The following is a 21091-nucleotide window of genomic DNA, read 5'->3' as shown; positions in this document are numbered from 1 at the left end:
TTAAATTGTCACAACTTTATTCCTACTACTTATAATCATAAAATGGAAAATAAAAAAACTAGAAATTCTTTAACAAATTTTCTTTTGAACTTTTAACTTTTTTCTGGTCATTTTACAATAAAAAGACATCAGAGGAATATTATAGACGTTTTTCAACGAATAATTTTCACTACAAATGTGTTTAATTTCATTAATTTCTCTGGGTTCTACAGCAATACGAAGTTGACAAGGTTCTTGAATACTCATAAGAATACTCATAACGAACCATTAGGCTTAGTTTTTTATTATATATTTTTTATTCATATAATTTATTATTCAGTTAACATTTCTGTGGTATTATTAGTTTATTATCGACCTTTTTCCCGACCACCTATGAGGGACCAACTATGAGGAAGAGTCTGGAGTCTTTTTTAAGTGGTATCTCCATTAGACCTAATTCAGTGACGATTTCAAGACGAGATAATATTAAGCATAATTATATATTTAAAAAGCTATTGTTTTTTCATTTTCTTTGATGATCCAGGCTGCGGTTCGGTATCTAATTCAGTATCGAAGGTGAATGTTTGCGAAAGAACGGAAGTTGGAATTGGCGTCATTGTGGGTTATTCATTTTCGAATTATTCGAATAATTTTAATATTTCTATTAGATCACTGCAGGTTTCACCAGAACAGTTGACGCACACTGCAGAGCATTAGAGGTCTACTTGTCGGTAACTACACATACTTTCACAGTTTGCAGTCCCTTGCATCTGCAGAAAAATATTTGAAGAAGTTCGGGGTAGCTGGAGTTTTGAAAGTTTTGATTGTTATCTAAATTTTTCAAGCTTTTTTCAGCTACAATCTTCAGGATCGAAGTTTTCCTGGTGACAAACTCTAACACTGTGGAAACCAGCAACATCTTGTGTTGGTATAAGCGATGATAAGTTTAATGTAATTTTCGTCACTATCTTAGCGAATCGTTGGTATCTCATACTGTTAGAGAATCATCTTTATTTGCACCATATAAAGAGTCAAAAACAGTGGCCAGAGGTAAAGATTACTCGGCTTTCTGACTGAGAAATAATTCTGTTCCGCTCTAGCTTACTCAGGATGTTTCTGTAAAATTTTGAGACAATCTTGTAAGCTACTAATGTTGGGTCGCATCCTGGAAAAGCATGGGGACACAGCAAATTCTCTGCAATGACGTCGCCATATATTAAACTTGAAAGGCAGTATAATTGATGCGACTTCACCCTTTTCAAGTTTTAAAACAATTGGACACTTTGGACACACAACATTGGACTGCTTCCTTTCCTAATGCTGTGAGCCAGACAAAAATTTCAATGTCCTCGGTTACGACAATCATAGAGTCATAGGATTGGAATACAGCAAGCCCAGAACGGATGGTGACTATATCTGCATTAGACTCAAGACTGATCGAGGCTAAAACCCACTTCCGATAGAGCAGTTTTGAGAATGTCTATTTAGTTTGTTTTGTTCTTTTCATTGCCAAGAAATTTATTTTGGGACAATGTTGGTACGGGGCTCTTATTAAACTGTATCTGTAAAATGCAATGATTATAAAATATATAATAGCTAAGTCTAATGGTTCGTTTTTATCTTATTATTACGAGTAATACAGAACTGGCTCAACTTCGGAGCGCTGTAAAATCCAGAGAAATTAATGAAATTAAACAATTTTTTAGTGAAAATGATTCGTTGCAAAATCCTCTATAATATTGCTCGGACGTGCTTTATTGTAAAATGACTAGAAAAAAATTTAAGGCCGAAAAGAAAATTTGTTCAAAAATTGTTAGTTATTTTTGTTAATAACTTTTTTATTCTCCATTTTACCATAAAAAGTAATAAAAATAAATTTGTAGACAATTTAATTTGCTACAAATAATGTCGGATAAAATGTTTATAGGGCTGTTAGTTTATAAGATACAATGCGAAAATCCTTTCCTCACTTAAATATTTTTAGTTAGTGGATGATCAACTGACCAGAAATCTAGAAGGGTCACATATAGAGATGATGACAATAATATTAAAAAAATTTGTACTCACCTTAAGTAGATTTGTTTCAGAGCAATGCTTCCATTGACACAAGACGCAGGTAGTTTAAATACCGGCAAAAGTTCAGACCACGTATTCTTCGAGTTAACCTGAAAAAGAAAAAAATCATAATACATTCAATCCACAATAAGAAGCTATAAAATAACAATTAAGATACAAGCTAAGTCAACTATACTGAATCATCGGCAGAAACACCAGATTTTATTGTACCTTGGTACCATTCATAAAATATTTCATTTACATAATACCCCTCTATCCCGTAATTTTTTATATTTGGTCCAATGAAAACATCTGTATCAACAAAATATTTTTTTCTATCTTTTCCCTCTTTTGTTAGTTCATTACAGCTTTCCTAGTGAACGTTGAAACATTGTGCTTACAATTATTTATTTCCCTCGCACATTCATTCATGATTATAAAACTGTAAAAATTGATCAATTTGACCTGATCTACAAAGAAATTTTATTGTAAAAAATAACCTAAGAAACGATTTAAACAGACCTTAGCCTGGGCGGCATTTGGACGATCAAAAATAGCTTTTAAATCCACACTTAAAAAGAGTAGCCGTTCGCAAACGTTTCAGTTTATTTGGTTACCCTATTTCCAGCCCAGTAATTGTTCAGTTCCCCCTTTCAACCCCCAATAAGCAATTAAATTGTTACAAGTCACACCCACTATGGTAGACAAATTAAATCGTTACAAGGTGGGGATAAGCAGAGAAAATAGTCTGCAATTATGCATAATGTTACGAACATGCTTTCGGCATGGCTCATGTAACGGTTGCATCTCGAAAAGGACATCAAGAACATTCGCGATGTATCGAGTGCGAGAGAGAACAACACGTCACGTAGGCGAATTAGAGGTGGGACTACCCCAGAAGATTCGAGAATAATACTTTTTGGTATATATATGTAACGATGTTATGAGTGAGTTTAGTTGATAAGAGAGTACCGAACTGTAAACTATAAATAAATATATTTATATAAATTCGAACCGCTCGTTTTATGTAATCTCGCCACAATAAATTGGTGTTAAGCAGAGAAAAGGGCAAGAACTTCAAACCATAAGTCATCTCACTTATTAGTCCATTTTTCTGATGAAGCAAGTTACTCACGGTATTCTGAATTTTTCGATGATTCAATGCTACAATGAGTTATAGAGGTAGATGGTATAGCTGTCGTAAAAAACTTGTCAATGTTCAGTGGAAGTGTTTAAAATGTACAATTTTCACTATTTAATTTGAGGATCACTGTTGTTCGGAGTATATCCATTTTTGACCTTTCTAGCAACATTAAAAAAGGTTTATATAATAATAATAATCTCCCGTTTTATACCGCTGTCGCGGCTTTGGGAGTATAGCAGGGTAGTCTGCTATATCTAGGGCCTACGGTATACAAGGAAGGTAACATGGCCAGTGCTACGCTTCAACCGTCTATTATTACCCCTGGTTTTACCCAAGGTACTCATTTTTATTCAGGCTGAGTCGACCTGGGGCCTATAGACATTTTTAAAATGCCTAGATGTTCTTGTCGGCGGTAGGATTCGAACTCCGGACCACCGGCTTACGAGGCAAGCATCCTACCGCTTGCGCTACGTAGGCCCTAAAAAAAAAGGTTTATACATTGGTATATATACGAGAAGACTTGGTTTCAAACCACACTGGAATGGAAACTTTAAAATTTGCTTAATTATTAAGATTTCGAATGTATATTGTATTCAAAGTCGATGAATATTTAATGTGGGTTTCAATTGTAATTAATTGTTTTTAATAATTGATTTAGATTTTGTCAAAAATTACTTTACCGAGATGTAAATAAATACTCCTATGAAATAACACCACATAAATATGTGGTCGATATTGGAAATATCAAAACCTTCCATGGCAAGCACGGCTGCAGACGACAAAATAATATTGTCATTACTGAATGGTTTATAAATATATTCTATAAAAACCGCATGTAATTAATAATAGTTTTAATATGAAATATTTCTACAGCTCGTGTCCTTGACTCAAAACTTTTAATTAAAATTCATATTGTACGATTATCCATAAAAATATATCGATACTATAACACTTTTAACCGAGTGTCTATTGTTGTTATGTTCAATTATGTATACATTTAGCGACAGTATGGAAGCCATATATTCGTCGACTTATTTTAGGTAAAGAGAGAGGCATAGTATCTATAAAAGATAACAAAAAATCTAGAAATCAATACCTTGACGCATCACTTCAAAGCAGCCGTGACGTCACCGAAACTTTCAATGTATATCAACACATTACTTCGCTGCAAAGCTGAGCAGATTGGCGTACAGACGGGCAAGTATTTAGTTCCTTCGAGCTCCTCAGCGGCTGGATACAGACCAAGACGAGAACATAAACCCCAAAAAAGGCGTATCGGTTTATAGACGAACGGTGGGGAGAAAACAATTGTTGCGGGTGCAAGTACGGCCACGGCCTGTCTCGTCATATAATCGGAGCACGCGCTGACAGAGTTGCCAGATTGGGGTATTTCCCCCCATTTTTGGGGTAATTTCAAAGAGTCTGGGGGAATTTTTATAAACTGAAATGGATGGGGGATTTTTTGGGGGAAAAATTGTGGCGGATTTTAGGGGATCATCATTAATTAAATTTGCGAATGTAGATAGAACTGACTAGAAAAGGCTTTCGTACATTAATAAATATTATAGATATCTGGTTGTTTCAGTAAATACCTTTAAGGTATCCAAAAAAATGTACTTATCTAAATATTTTACAAAAATATAGGCCTTTAGTTTTGAAATATAGATCATTTTGTCCTACAGACCAAGGTTGTGTGGTCTTGTAAGTTTTAGAAATATGTACTTCCATAATATCGGCTGTGGATTAAAGTCACGTTGGATGCAGAATATAGCCAAAATGGAAGGCTAAGAAATTTGAGTTAATTATTGAGTTAATAAAAGAACAAGTGGGATTCTGTGCCTCGTCGTTTTAATTCTACACATAATCAATGGCGTCCGATTTTGTAATCTTGTTTTTTAAATTTAATTTTAATTTTTATATAAGTCACATCACTGGTGACATCAGTTTTTATAAATCGTGAAGTAAAATTATTCTCATTGTTTCAGTATAAATAGTATAAAAAAATATAGTACAGTCTGTTCCAGTCTACAGTCTTTTCAAATTTATAAAAATTGTAATTATTCATAGTATCATGAATTATGCGACAAAATTTTAAGTTTGGGGGATTTGAGCTTAAATTTGGGGAATTTCAGTTCCTAAGTGGGGGATTTAGAAAATTGCATCTGGCAACTCTGGCGCTGCACGCCAATCCTCATAGCAACACCTTTGCTCTTTGGATGTGCATTGGTGTTGCCGGCTGCCTTCGTTTGGCTTTTTTTCGATGTACTAACATCTATGCACAAATTGCATTATATTGAAAAGTAATTTTAGATTTATTTGTAAAATAGACGGGAATATATTTTTATTGAAGATTATTTCAAAATTAACTAACAGGTCATTTTCGACCTGTAAATTAGCGACTAGCGGGACCGAGTGTTTGATTCCACTATTCAACGCTTCGTTACGTACCTATCAAAGGTCAGGATATAACTTCACTATACATTTTCACGATTTTCAGATAACCTCCCGCAAAGTAAATTGAAAACCACTAAAGCTGTAATACGGATTGTTAGATAATTATTTGACAAACACAAAGAACACGGATTTATAGGAATTTAGTTTCCTATTCGTATATTCCATCTTGTGATAGCCTAAATATGGCAGTATTCATATATCTGTCACTTAGTGTGTTTAACAGCATGTCAAAGTAAATAATCTCAGGAATTTGTAAAAAAGTGGAAAATATAAAATGGAGAAAGTACTCAAATACCAGTCTTGAAATATGGTAGAAGACACTGTAAATTTGGAGTAAGTTGTGAATTATAGAAACTGAATTTATTTCATTCATCTTGATAGAAACGATTCAAAAAGTTGATGTATAAATCAGTGGTTGATTGTGATATTTGGATATTCATTCTTTTTGATTATGGAAGTTAATTAAGTAAATTATTTGCATCGTGGTTGAATCATTAAATTTTATTACATAGTAGTGGATTTAGGGGGGAGGGTCCAAAACCCCCTCCTCGAAAAGTTAACCGCTATTATAATTAAAGGAATAATGTTTGCGGCAAACAAGGTATACTTTTAAAGGTCGTGGCACATTATCGTGCACGTTGCGTTTCCAGCACATAGCGTTTAGTTTCCGAAAAATATAATTTAAATGGTTTTAAATATGAACAACGCACACTGTCCGGAACATAGCGTTTCAGACACTTAACGTTTCCGTTCAGTATATTTGAAAACAATATTTTACTGATGCCGACGGCTACGTAACGAGTCGTAACCGGTTGGTAAGGATAATGTAAATTAGATGTCCGTCGTTTCCCCCCCCCCCCCGTTGTTTATTTAGGTATTTGTTTGATTTTGATACAGAGTAGGTATTTAAAAAAATAATTTTCGAGGCTATTTTGTCATTTATGCATGTGTTTTTATTGCTTTGTGACAATTAATCACGGAAGTGATAAACAATTATGACCTTTGTACGGAAGTGATACCTCTTCTTTTTAAAAATACTTTTTGGTTTGATATGTATGGCTTCGTTAAATGTAGTATTTTGTTTTTTAACTGAAGGTGAAATTTAATTTTAAATTTAAAACATATTTAAACTGAATCCTATTCATTCTAAAATATCCATAATATTTTTCATCGTCATCAATTAATTCTCTGTATAAAGTCCAGTATTCACATTCCTTCTTTCTTTCTCTTAGCATTGGATGTACTTCAAACCTTCTATTGAACACAGTTTTTCATTTTTCATCGTTAAGTAGAAGAGCAATTGCACATAATTTTTGTCGAGAAAAGCGAGATCATATCTTCACCAAACCAAACTGAAACGTTCTATATATGAAAATGTGAACGCGCAGCCCAATTGCTGGAGTGGAAACGCTACGTGCCGGAAACTATACGTGCACGATAATATGCCGCGACCTTAAGAGATAAAACTGATTCGGGACGTATCCACATTACATCAGAGTCCGAACAACCACTTCAGAATTATGGTAATTTTCGAGCATTGTTAAGGTATGCAGCCGAATCTAGGAATAAATATCTTTCTGACCATTTGGTAACTTCTCAGAAGAATGTTATCAAATCCAAAATGAAATAATTGACACTTGTGGTGAAATTATTCAAAGTAAAGGAAGCTAAATTTTTTGCTACTCTCGCTGATGAGACGACTGACATAGTACGTCTGACGCTGTGCTTGCGATATGTTATTTAAAATATGTTAAACAACAAAGTTTTGGAGATATTCTTAGAGTCCATTTCAACTGTTGACGTGACAGGATCCGAGTACAAAATTGTCAAATTTTTTAACTTATCCTAGAACTAGAATTACAACATTCCATTTAAAATAAGAATGCTTACAGCGATTTTCAGTCTAAACCAAAAGTAATAGTTAATAAAAAATATTAAATTAGAAGGTGGAGCATCTTTTACCTTCCCCTTCTGGTTTAAATTTTCAGAAATTAACGAGAATAAAACATTGAAAACTTCTAATTGAATTGCTTCGTGAAAGATCCTGTATAGTATAGCGTCTGAAACAATTTAAACGGGAAAAACTCGAAACAAATAAAAATGTTATACAATACATTGTAGGTACAGGAAAAGGTGCCACTTGTAGAAACTGAAGTAATTAGGAAATTGGTCTATAAAATATAATTTTGATATTTAATTGTTAAGACAATTGTAAAAACAAAATATGCTCAGAAAAAATTATGAATATTAAATATGTCTTCATACCATTATTATAAAAATATATTTACTTATTTAGAAGATATAATTTACGTTAGCTTTGAAGGGACAGCCGGACACGGGACGGGACAAGAGCCTGCCGCGTTGTCCCGGGTAAAACCCTATTTACAAAACACCCTAAAGTAGTATCGGCACTATCTGCAAAATTAGATTTGGAATGCGTAAATAAGTGCGACCAACAAACTATATCCAAATATTGGCTACCATACATGTTTCCACAGCTACCCCAGAAAGAATTTTTTCAAGTCTAAGAAGACTTAAAAACTACTTGCGGAGCATAACGAATGAAAACAGATTGAACGGCGAGAAACATTCAATAGGGGATATAAATTGATACGAATGAAGTACAATCCATTTAATTTACTTACCGTTGCACGTCATTATCATTGACAGAGATCGAAGTTGACATAGTTGCCAAAGTATAAAAAAATCATGAATCCATTTTAAATCAAATAGGTCACATAATTATTGCAAAAGTGGATTATACAACAGAACAAATTAATTAATGTAAATAAATAGAAACAAAACAAGAGTTAAAAAATAATATTGTTAAAAACAATTTGAGCCGCTTGTATGTGTCGTATAAAGATGTAAAATGGAATACTTGAACAAAAACAACACTTTTTTCATTACTTATTAACATTAGTCAACACCGCAACTGTCAAATAAGTGTTACCAATTTATGCCAAAATATCACCTTCGTTCGATTACAGTTACAGTGTATTCCGAACAAATGTTCTTCATAAAAACGCTTTATAATGCATTTATACAAATTAAATGAAACATATTATTGTGTATTTCTTGAAGTTAACATTAATAGAAATCTTTAAATATTATTTCTACGCGTATATAATAAAATATGTCTAGTGGCTGTAATGCCAGTGTACTCGGCAAAGTGATTCTAAAAAAGAACACACCTACCGCCTAAATATTTCGTGTTGGTATCATGTGACCTCACGGGCTATGACGCGGATGACGTGCACCGGTAAGTAAATTAGATGAAGTTTAGTAGATATATTTAAAAAGAAAAATAAGAGATTGATAATCCTTTTTTTTTATTTAGTCTATACTATCCCACCGCTCAAAAAATAACCCTGCCAATTCTTTCCCAGAGCTTTTTCTGTATCTATTTTTAATTTATATTTTTAATATTTTTCTCATGAATATAAGGGGTATTTTTTGTACTTTTAGTACTTTTATTTTATTGAACGAAACATTCCCGAAACTAAAACCTGACTACGTCCATGGTTTTTGCACCTGCGTTTTCAAGATTGAGGAAAGTCCTTCGGAAATCTGAAGTAATTTTTAGATGTTCAGATTCTTGGGTTATTTTAGGAAGTTTTGTATGTGTGGGTGATACCCTAAAGAATTTTTTTAGTACTGAAGCCGACTTTTTTGGTTTCATGTTTTGCCATTATCGCTCAATATTTATTCGTAGGATTGTGTGTTTCTGAGCTGTTCATCTGTCAACTATACTAAACGATACTAAAACTGGATCCAAATTTGTGATTTAAAGTTATGGGATAAGAATTACTATCAGCGGAATACTTCTAGGATAGATCGGATCCTAAGAGGGTTGAACATGTATGATCAACTTATTTATTTTTGTTCATGTTTATGTATAAATATCAACAACACATTTTATTTTTATTTATGTATTTGAACAACTGTGTATTTTAGAGGTAACGACATAGCCTTGGATCCACTGTGTTAGATACATTACCTATAATTATGTATCCATGATTTATTGTAGGTACTTGTATTAGTTATGTTTTTAGGAACTGAGTGTTCTAATGGATAACGTACTAGCGTGGTACGACTGTGTATTATTTGAGTTAGTCTTTTGCATATACTATGATTTCGCATTGTTATTTAATATTTCTTTTATTTTGGTTGGAATTTTGATTTTCCGGTTTATTAGTAATAATATCGTATTGCATTTTTGCCGGTTAGATACTTTCGGATCGTTCCTGCGCCAATTGCATCTTTAATCCTATTTTAGGTCACTACTAAGTGTCGATGCACACTAGCCCAGGAGAACCAACGCCTTTACGTGTCCTCCGAAGCATGGTGACGGCTCGTATCATTTTTAGATATTTATTTTAGATTTAGACTTTATTTTAGACATTTATATTCTGGTTAATTGCATAAACCAACTACTTTGTCGAATTACGTTGCCACTCATTTTGTTTTTCATGAATTATCGACTACCTAGAACATGGGAAAAAATAACTGGCAAGTATTATGACAGGTTGCCACAACATCAACAAAATCAAATATAAATCATTTATCAATCGTCCAAATTTACGAGTGCAATATACCAGTTTTTTGTGTAATTTCGCTACAATGAAAACATTGCCTAAGTCTATTAAGCTGTTTGTTGAAAAAATATGCACACTCTACGTCAAATCAGGTAGTCAATTAACAATGCTAGTATTGCAGTCCTACAAAAAGATAAATGTATAATCAAACAACAAAACAAGCAGAAAGCTCTTTCACCCAATAACGTACTAAAGCATTGTTGCCAAATTGAATATACGTAACAGTTAATCTTCACAAGATATAAAAAATCGTTAGAAGAGCATCTAAACCTCTAAAAAAATTATCAAATAAGGTCAACCGAAATCTTATCAGTCGTTTTCCGTTCCAAATAATCTAGAAAGTGTATAATCTCCCAATTCTCATCTTTTGAAGTAGCATATGAATGTTAGTTATTCGGACTAAAAAAGACGACTATTGAAATATTAGAGAATTGAAAACGAAAGATAAAAGCAGCCTTTATTAAAGGATACTTTAATAAAGTACAATATACTACATGCCCTGCATAGAGTTATTGCTAATATTTTAAAGGAGTATTTTATTTTGACAAATGACATTAAATATTTTTGTATAATATAAAAATAAGATCCCATTACTGAAAATAATGTTTAGTACCTACTGGATTTATTTCGAAGAGCCTCTTATGGAATAAAATAGTCATATTTATTTTTTTATCTCGAATCAGTGATTCATGGTGCATATTGGGTGCCTCACTGTGCCGCAAAAGCTGTAAATGGTCGGTCAAGCTTTTTTTCCATAACGTTGCCCTCTTTTGATGTCTCGCTGCAATACCAGCTTCGTCGATATTTTCCGACCAACTCGTTGCTATTTCTCCAATATTTATTCAATTTTGCTGAGAAACTGAGTAATTCAGAGTTGGTTTCTGCAGTAACCGATTACCTATTTTCTGTTCATATTATTCTTATGTCAATGCGTCCCCTTACTTCCACCGCCTTTTAAATGACCACCAGATCCAGGCCTTTTTCCGATTATCAAAAAAAAAAATACTTAAGAGGCCTAGCAGGAAGAAAAAGCAAATTCAGACTGAACACTAGAATAAGATTAATAAATAGTATCTTCCTATACTAACATATGCATCTCTCGCATGGGGACACATATGTAATATCGTCGGCTTACTGCCAAAACCCACTAACTCCACTTTTTGTCAATTCTGAGTTAAGTACGCCTTTGTACTTAATAATTATCAAAGAATATACTGATGAAACCAGACACGTCCAGACAGATTTTAAAAATGTGAGAAACAGAAGGGTCTCAAAACAACTAACTCCAATGATGACACTTTTATTCAGCCAAAAACAGATATGTGCAGTTGTCTGTTAAAATAAAATAATATTTTATCATTTACAATATTATAGTTCTGCCAAAACCAGACAAGTGCAAGTTAAGTTATTTTCACTGTACTATTTCGGTATATTTCATGATAACTGTCTTTAGTTCTCAGCGTAATACGATATTGCACGTAGATAATTCGGTAGGTATTTAGAAATTTGCAGATATGCAATTCTTCTCCAGTAAATGTCTGGACTTGTCGACGCCCGTGTGTCTTCAATTTTAAACATTTTAAACATAGATAGATTTATTTTGTGTTACAGTTGGTGAATTTTTTTGTTAATTTGTGGAAAAGTTTTATTAGTTAAAAATGTCTTCCCGTTGTTCTCGTATATTAAGCATGGCATTAGAAGCTGAATTACTTAATGGTAAGTGTTGATAATAATATCAGGTTTTTATTTTAATATCGGTATTTACGTTTTTTTATTAGACGATGGAATGGTGGTAGATGGCAACTTGTGTGCTAATTTAGACACTGATGTTATCGATAATAATTCGTTACAATCAAAAAAAGAGGAAACTGTCGAATTATCTCCATTTGGAATTCCAATAGGTTTAAATAGCTCGAGTATTACGACAGAATCTGGTTTCGATGATTTAGACCTCGACAAAGAAAGAGAAATTAATGATTTGGCAATGATTTTAGATGATTCTGATTGCTCCATAAAAGACAAAGATTATGTGTCTGTATCGGACAGCTCATTGGAAATAAGTAGTTTGGAAGCAAGTAAGTTTTTTTTTCCATTTTTTTAGTTCCATGGCTCGTTGAGTAACTCTGAGTTTATTCGCGGATTTTTGCGTCAAAAAGTTTGTATGGGCAAAACACATTGGTTATAAACCTTTCGCTTGAGACACATGGGAATTGAACTTTTTAGAATATGGCTTAGCCTGCTAAATGCTGCACAAGTCAAGCCTATTGGCCTCTATATTTCATGTGTTTGATTGTCTCTGCTTATCCTGATCTCGTGTCCCAGATATTTATAAGTGTCTGTTTGTAGTATAGTATTTTTTTAGTAAATTTTGGTAAATAGAGATTTGTTTTCGTTTGCAAATTTAAGGTCTTTCTTGCTATTTTACTGAATAATTTTAATTTTAGGTAGTTCAGAGGGTAACCTTACCCTAAATAACACTTTGCCGAAAGATGTTACACAATCAATTACACGCTGGAAAAAATGTGACCCCAGCAAATGGAAGAAGAACATTAAAAAACGTCAAAAACTTTAAGCCAAGGCACCTAAATCGATTGATTGCAGTAAATGTCGTTTCAGATGTACAGACAAATTCTCTCAAGATGCGAGAAGCGTGATCTGTGCAAATTACTGGTCGACTGATTATAACCGTCGAAAAGATTTCATTTTAAGTAAAGTTGAAAGCCATGTTCCTGAACGAAGAAGACCAAAAGCAGGAAGTGTTAAGAAACAATGAGCAGATTCTAAAAAATATTTTCTTGAACTTGACAATCATAGAATGAGAGTCTGTAGAGACTTTTTTATAAAAACACTTTGTGTATGCAAAGACGTTGTTGAACATGCCTTCAGGTTTAAAGGAGAAGGAGGTTTATTTGTTGGCAATGACAAAAGGGGTAAAAATGTACCCCATAATAAAACAGCTGATTCTGATTTAGAAGTCGTTAAAAAACACATTGAAAGCTTTCCCACTATGGAATTCCACTATACTAGACAATCTACGAAGAGGCAGTACCTTGACTGCAAATTGAGTATTGCAAAAATGTACAGCTTGTATAAAGAGATGTGCGAAAATGAGAATCTAACGCCGGTTTCCCAAATAACTTATAGAAGAGTATTCTGCAACAATTATAATATGTCTTTTTTCACACCTAAAAAAGATCAATGTCAGATATGTGCCAAATATAAGACAGCTGATTTGGAGAAAAGGAAGGAATTGGAAGGGAATTACGAAAGTCACATTATGCGAAAGAACGATTGTTACAGGGCCAAAATGGAAGATAAAGAAAGAGCACATAGAGAGAGTAACTTTATGTGCTGCACTTTTGATCTGCAATGCGTATTACAGATTCCAAGTAGCGATGTAAATCCGATGTATTATAGCCGTAAGATTTGTACTTACAACTTAACGGTGTATGAGTTGGCAATACCCAACAACTCATACTGCTTTTCATGGACCGAGCTAAATGGAAAAATAGGAAGCCTGGAAATCGGTACGTGTCTATTAAAGTATATCGATAAACTCTCGACAGATATTACTGAACTTTCTCTTTTCTTTGACACTTGCAGCGGACAGAACCGCAATCAGAATATTAGTGCCTTGCTTTTGTATTTAGTACAAACAAATCCCAACTTATCTGTGATAGAACAAAAATTTCTCGAGAGTGGACATAGTTACATGGAAGTAGACAGCATGCATAGTGCTATAGAAAAGGCGCAAAAGTATGTTCCAGTTTACACCATGCATGATTGGCTTAATATTTTCCGTATGGCAAGGACGTGTAGATCTGGCAAGAAACCGTATATTGTAGAAGAACTGAAGTATAAGGACTTTTTTGACTTAGAGGCCCTGTCAAAACTAATAATGAAAAATCGAACAAAAAATACAAATGGAGAAAAAGTTAACTGGCTACAAGTAAAATGCTTGAAATATTTAAAATCCAAACCAGGCATTGTGTTGTACAGGTACGATCACAGTTCGGAATACAAAGAAATAAAAATTTTTGGTAAAGGTCGTCCTCTTATTCTGAGAGAAATAGATTTTAAAAAGGCATACTCCAAACCTCGGCCCATCAGTTTAAAAAAAAACAGGATCTATTAAAACTGTGCAAAACAGGAGTCATTCCAGATGAATTTCATCAATACTATAAGTCGTTATCGACCTCGAACGACATCGACGACAGTATACCTGAGCCTGATATGGAGGACAGTGGTGATGTTCAAAGCGACCTGGAAGTTGACTAAATTTGTACAGCCAAAACCCGACAAGTGCCGGAAAAAAAATGTTTTTTTTTTACTTTTTTTAACTTTTGCTTCATTTTAATAATTTTTTTACAAAATGTTTTGTTTATAATGTTATTTACTTTAATATTTTTCAGTAATTAAATCATTTTTAAATTTACACGATTTTTCATTTCAAATTAAAGTTTAAAACGTAGATTTCTCAAAACTTTAAAAAGTGGAGTTAGTTGGTTTTGGCAGTAAGCCGACGATATGTACATCAAAAAAGAAAATACAAGCGGCACATAACAACAGCCTAAGAGACAGTCAACGTACCGAGATACGTTGCAGAAAGATTCCTCTTTAGAGAACTACAACAAATCAGAGTGACTGATATAATGAAAGAAAAAGCTAGGACAAAGTTCGCGGAGATAGAGAACCATCCCAGTCACATACTGCGAGAGATAAAGAGGTACGACGCTTTCCACAGAAGGAAGCACAAAAGGCCCAAACAACAAATAGTAGAATAAAATCATAATACTAGAGAGAAAATTAACAATCACACCAGAGAGAAAACAAAACACCAGAGAGAAAACACTTCAAAAAACAACAACAACGCACAATGAAGATAGTTCGTAGTTCATAACACTCGTGGACAATCGCTAAATACAACGTGTGCCCAGTTGCCTTAAAGGGACAAACTATATTGTTATATTGTCTCATATTTGTATATATTTTTCAATGTTATAATATAGTATTGTACTAATTATGATTTTTGTTTCAGGGCTACCTACAAAAAGATTTAAAAAAACACAAAAAAACGGCCTCGGTCACCAAAAAAATCAAAAAGTACTAACAAAAACCGGCACAAGCCAACAGAAAAACTAACAAAAAAACCCAAAAACCCGGGTACGTAGGGCCCAACCCCTTGAGCACGAAGTCGCCGAACTGAGCCTAGCTCAGAACGGAGACTTGAGGCCCAAATAAGCAATTTTAGTTCGCGGATAAGCCACATTAAGATAACAGGAATATAGCGACAATGCGCTGTCCTGAGTTTTGAATTCGGTTAGGAAACCATTTTGGACTTCAGACTGCTGTAGGGGGGAAAGGGATGGTCTGGAGCATTGGAGCGAGGTGGAGTGACTCCTGTTTTTACTAGAGTTTATATAAAACAAGTTTTTGTTCGATTTTGCTCGAAACAATTTTCGAGTTGCAAGTGCACAGGTGAAGCGGGGCACGCGGTGTTGCATGAAAACGAGTTTTAGTTCAGTTGCGTACCGTTATAGAGCTATAACTTAGTTTCATTTCGAATTTCTTAAAAACATTTTATGACACTATTTTTATGATATTACTAAAAAACAAAAATCGATTTTTTGAAAATTTAGAAAGTAAGGATTTTGCTTCGTACCTAAAGATCAGAAGAACACGTAATGACCCTGGTTTGGTTTATCGGTATATGGGACTTTGGAGGAAATCAGTATTCCTCGCTTAGGCAACACAGAGAAAAGGTGACTTGTGGGCTAGGGAAAGAAAGTTTGTTTGTTTGCGGCTATAATTTGCCGGTATAAGCAGAGAAATAAATGTATCACAAAATGTCTGATAATAGCTGTCGACATTAATAAACAGTAAAGCAGGAGAAATTGATGAGAAGTTTCTTCTTCTTGCAGTACCGTCTCCTATCGGAGGTTGGCTACCATCACAGCAATCTTTACTTTGTTGGCTGCAGCTCTGAACAACTGTATTGAACTGCACCCATACCACTCCCTTAAATTTCGCAACCAGGAAATCCTCCTACGTCCTATATTTCTCTTTCCCGAGATTTTTCCTTGGATTATGAGTCTAAGCAGAGAGTACTTTTCTCCTCTCATTATGTGGCCCAGATATTCCAGTTTTTTCGTTTGTATGGTTTTTATGACTTCGCATTCCTTAACCAATTTTCAGCATAACATCTTGATTTGTTACTCTTTCTGTCCATGGTATTTTCCACATTCTCCTGTAACACCACATCTCGAAGTTTATAAACTACTATGAGAAGTTTATAAACTACTAAAGCAGATTCAATTACAACACAGAATATTTTCTAATGGTGAAAAAGGAAATATGACATTATTTTATTGTATTCATATGTACTTAGTGCAGTGTAGTGCTTTGTTTTTTTTATTAGATGGGGGATGTGTCCCAATCTTTTTGTATTTCGGACTAACCTTTATTTTCATGTACAAAACCAAAATTTTCTGTTTAATGCTCTTATAATGAAGTGATAATTACTATAATTTTCATACTAACATATCATGATATGCAAATAACTGAGGTAATGCCTGACATTTTTGATTATTATATAATATAATAGCACTCTCTAGCTGGAGAACTTTAATATTTTCTTCCAGCAAAATAATTTTGGCTGAAGCAGCCGAATGCAAATAATTATGTAATAGTTTAGTTCAAAGCGATTGGATAAAAATACACATTGAGTCTAGGGTACATTTAAAGAAGCCCTTTTGCCAAATAACAAAATACGAATGTGTAAGGGGAAAGGAAAAGGGCCATTAATTTGTTTTATGTACAAGGACGATATTGATTTTACTCTTAATTAGCTTTTCCGCAATTTACAAGGTTCGGCGTCGAGAAATAAAACGATATCGATGTGCATATGTGGAAATTTTTACTCTCGTAAACACATAAAACGTGAATCCTACGTGGTGTAAAAATAAAAATTATATGAATAAAAATTCAGAAGAGGGATGACATTTTTCAAAAAAAAAAAACAAAACGCAAGAAATGGTGTCCGAAACGTAGTTTTATTTAATAGTGATATAAATAGAATCTGGCAATCACTTTATTGATTTTGTTTAAATAGGTGACAAGCAGGAAAGCTTGTTCAAACAGTATTAAACTGATAAGAAGTAATCAATTAGATACACATAGGTGCTGTCTTGTCAAGTTTTATTAACGACTTTATACAAGTGCAATACGAAAAATTCTCGGTTTAATAGTAAAAGTGGTTTTATTTTATAAATGGATAAGCTCTTAGTAGTATGCATGCTATTAGCATGAATTATTACGATGGTAAGTGTAATAAATTTACTAAGAATAAAATCGAGCAAGAGATACAAGAATTCGAAGAACAGAATGGCTTTAGAGCAGGAAGATTTTGTATGGATATCATTTTTTATCTTAAAAAAGTAACAGAAAAGATTGGAATACGATATCCAGCCTAACTTGGTATTTATTGACCTTACTAAGGCTTATGATGGCGTGCCGCTTCTAAACGGTTGACCGCCATAGAAAAAATATAAACGCTGTAAGGAATCTATACATTACTGTCAGGTAAATTCAACGACAAAATTGCTATCGGCAAGGGTCTAAAGCAAGGCTGCTGCATAGTTCCTACTTTGTTAAAAATTTACCTCAATGAAGCTTTGACCACTTGGCAAAAAAGTACTGTAGTATGGGTAATCCAATTGGAGAGCAGAGGCTATTTACACTGCAAACTAAATGAAGAATATACCAAATAGGGGACTCGCTATAAACACTTTAAGTAGAATATTTAGTAGTAGGAAACGAAGCAAATGATCTTTATAAGGGGGCACACGTAATGAAAGGAACACAAACTTTTAAATACTTATGAAATGAAATCAACTCGAGACTAAGCAAAGCGAAACTAGCAATTATACAATTAAACAGCCTACTGTGAACTGGTAAAATAAGCAAAAAAATGTACACAACGTTTGTCAAAAACATTGGACTGTATGGAGCAGAACTGCGGGAGATACATAAAAGAAATATATCTAAAATTAAAGCTATGGAAATGAATTACTGGAGGCGTTGCTGCCCCGCCTTGCTAGAAGGGATAAAGTGAGAAATACGGATATCTAAGTAGATATGGGGATCGATATTGATATTGTTACGCCACTGATAGAAAATACTCAACTATGCAGGTGTCCATCGACGGTTCGAGATTCTAAATAACGACGTTCGACAAAGATCTAGATATTCTGATGTTGCGAGGGGCCTAGAAACCTGCCGAACGAGTCGACGTTTTGCTGAGAGACTTCGATGGAATTACAGAACAACGGAGAAGTCAGCCGATAAAATAAATTTGTAGGGTTAGATAAATGTTATAAATTAATTGTGTTTTAGTGTTAGTGTTAAAATAAACATTAATTTAACACTAATATACAATATTAGGAAGCTAAGCAACTAAATTGGTTAGGACATTAACAGCAAATGACCGGGGAGATATGACCTGAAATGTTTGGGAATGAGCGCCATCCAAAAGAAGACAAAGAGGAAAGCCGAAACACTCCTGGAAAAGAGTTGTCGATGAAGCAATGACAAGCAGAGGCCTAACACAACAAGATTGTTTGATTAGAAGACACTGGGAGTTAGGGTGTGAGAAGAGGCGCGAGTAGTAAATAAATAGTATGTAGTAGTAGGATAAATTCCTGAAGAATTTTCCTAAAATTTAGGAAGTGATTAGTTTGTCCAATCTACCAATTTTACTACTACCAAAGCTCCAACGGTCGGGTGGCTTAATTTGGCAAGACAAAACTTCTTGGAAAACCAAGCATTTTGCTTCTAAATTTTCCTTATTTGCTTGCTTGCTTCTAAAATTAGATGGCTAATATGCGTAGTTTGGCTTGGACGATATGAGAAGTATTTCCAATGAATAGTTTGATATTTTGGCAGGTACAGATTATATTTGATCAAGCAAATAACTGTCCTCTTTTGTAATCGCGATAGAAGATAGGTTTGATTCTTCCCAATTGGTGCCAGAAATGGAAATGGATTCCCAATGGTTTAGGATTAGACATCTCTAATCACGGTACAGGCCACAACAAATGCAGCACCTACCGTGTACAAAACTTTACCATATGGAATTTGTCTTTAAAATATGGCTTATCCTTTCTTCCGAGATTTAGACTTAGATATAATTTATCTTCTTAGAATCAAAACCAACCACGCAGAGATAAGAAACATGGCAGGTTACGAAGTGGTCAGGCAATTTAATTACTTAGGCACCGTTATTACTAACAGTGGAGGATGCGAAAACGAGATCCGTCGACGGATCACAATGGCCAGATCGGCAACAGCCAAACTCACAAAAATTTGGAAGAACACTGACATCACAAAAAATGCAAAATTACGCATTGTTCGAGCATTGATATTTCATATCGCCACCTATGCTTCAGAAACTTGCGACAATAAAAAAGTCGATTTAAAGCGTATAATGGCATTTGAAATGTGGGTCTACCTAGAATGTTGCGCATACCATGGACCGCCCATCGCACAAATAACTCAGTTCTAGCAGAACTTATAAAAAATTAGACTCATCACAACTATCAATCAAAATATACTGAGATATTTTGGAAATATAACTAGAAGAGAAGGCATGGAGCGAATGATAGTTAGCGGGTAAAAGATCTAGAGGAAGATCTCCAGTACGATGGTCGGACCAAATAAAGGACATGACTGGTTACTAATTCTCCGAAGCAAACACGCACAATAATTGGACAGAAATAATCAAACAAATTGCGTGGCGCCACTACATCCTTATGAAGAAGAAAAGATAGAGGAGGAGGATAATTCTTCTAAATTCAACTGTCCATCTTCAAGAAACTTTTGTTAGCGCCTAACGTGAGTCATCTTCAAGCGATTTAAGATTAAGTCTGAAATACACTTTCTACTGTTTATTATTGATAAGACAATGAAAATACGAGCTACTTGTCCACTAAGACACGTTGTGCGATTGGTCTCTGGATCGTCTATACATTGACTTTAGTGCGAAAACTCTTAAAAGAAAATACAAGCGGCACATAACAGCCTAAGAGAAGCAGTCAACGTACCGAGATACGTAGCAGAAAGATTCCTCTTTAGAGAACTACAACAAATCAGAGTGACCGACACAATGAAAGAAAAAGCTAGGATAAAGTTCGCGGAGATAGAGAACCACCCCAGCCACATATTGCGAGAGATATTGAGGTACGACGCTTTCCACAGATGGAAGCACAAAAGACCCAAACAACAAATAGTAGAATAAAATCATAATACTAGAGAGAAAATCAACAATCACACCAGAGAGAAAACAAAACACTTCAAAAAACAACAACAACGCACAATGAAGATAGTTCGTAGCTCATAACCCACGTGGACAATCGCAACGTACAGCGTGGACCCAGTAAATTTTATGTAGATAATTTATTATATTAATATGCACTAATTCTGATTTTATGTTTCAGGCATCCTACAAAAAAAATCCAAAAAACAACAAAAAACGGCTTCGGCCACCAAAAAAATCAAAAAACTACTAACAAAAACCGGCGCAAGCCACAAAAAAAATATTAACAAAAACCACTAAAAACTCAGGCATGTAGGGCCCAACCCCTTGAGCACCAAGTCGCCGAACTGAGCCTAGCTCAGAGCGGAGACTTGAGGCCCAAGTAAGCAATTTTAGTTCGCGGATAAGCCACATTAAGATAACAGGAATATAGCGACAATGCGCTGTCCTGAGTTTCGAATTCGGTTAGGAAACCATGTTGGGGTTCTATTACCCAGGATCTCCACATGAAGAGCATTTGGCTGATAGTTGTGCCCCTATCGCGCATCA

General features: G+C 34.3%; 1 protein-coding gene across 8 annotated transcripts in view; it reads right to left on the bottom strand.

The window, feature by feature from the left end:
• Bap170 (Brahma associated protein 170kD) overlaps window positions 1-21091 on the bottom strand; it is a 197610-nt gene that overhangs the window by 131821 nt on the left and 44698 nt on the right. For all 8 annotated transcript variants that reach the window (XM_072543110.1, XM_072543109.1, XM_072543112.1 and 5 more), the window contains exon 3: window positions 2047-2144. In XM_072543110.1, the coding sequence (XP_072399211.1) occupies window positions 2047-2144 (98 nt within the window). The remainder of the gene's footprint in view (window positions 1-2046; window positions 2145-21091) is intronic.

The sequence above is a fragment of the Diabrotica undecimpunctata genome, chromosome 9 (assembly GCF_040954645.1).
Source record: "Diabrotica undecimpunctata isolate CICGRU chromosome 9, icDiaUnde3, whole genome shotgun sequence".
In the NCBI taxonomy this organism is placed as follows: domain Eukaryota; kingdom Metazoa; phylum Arthropoda; class Insecta; order Coleoptera; family Chrysomelidae; genus Diabrotica; species Diabrotica undecimpunctata.
This window is presented reverse-complemented; position numbering and strand designations above follow the sequence as displayed.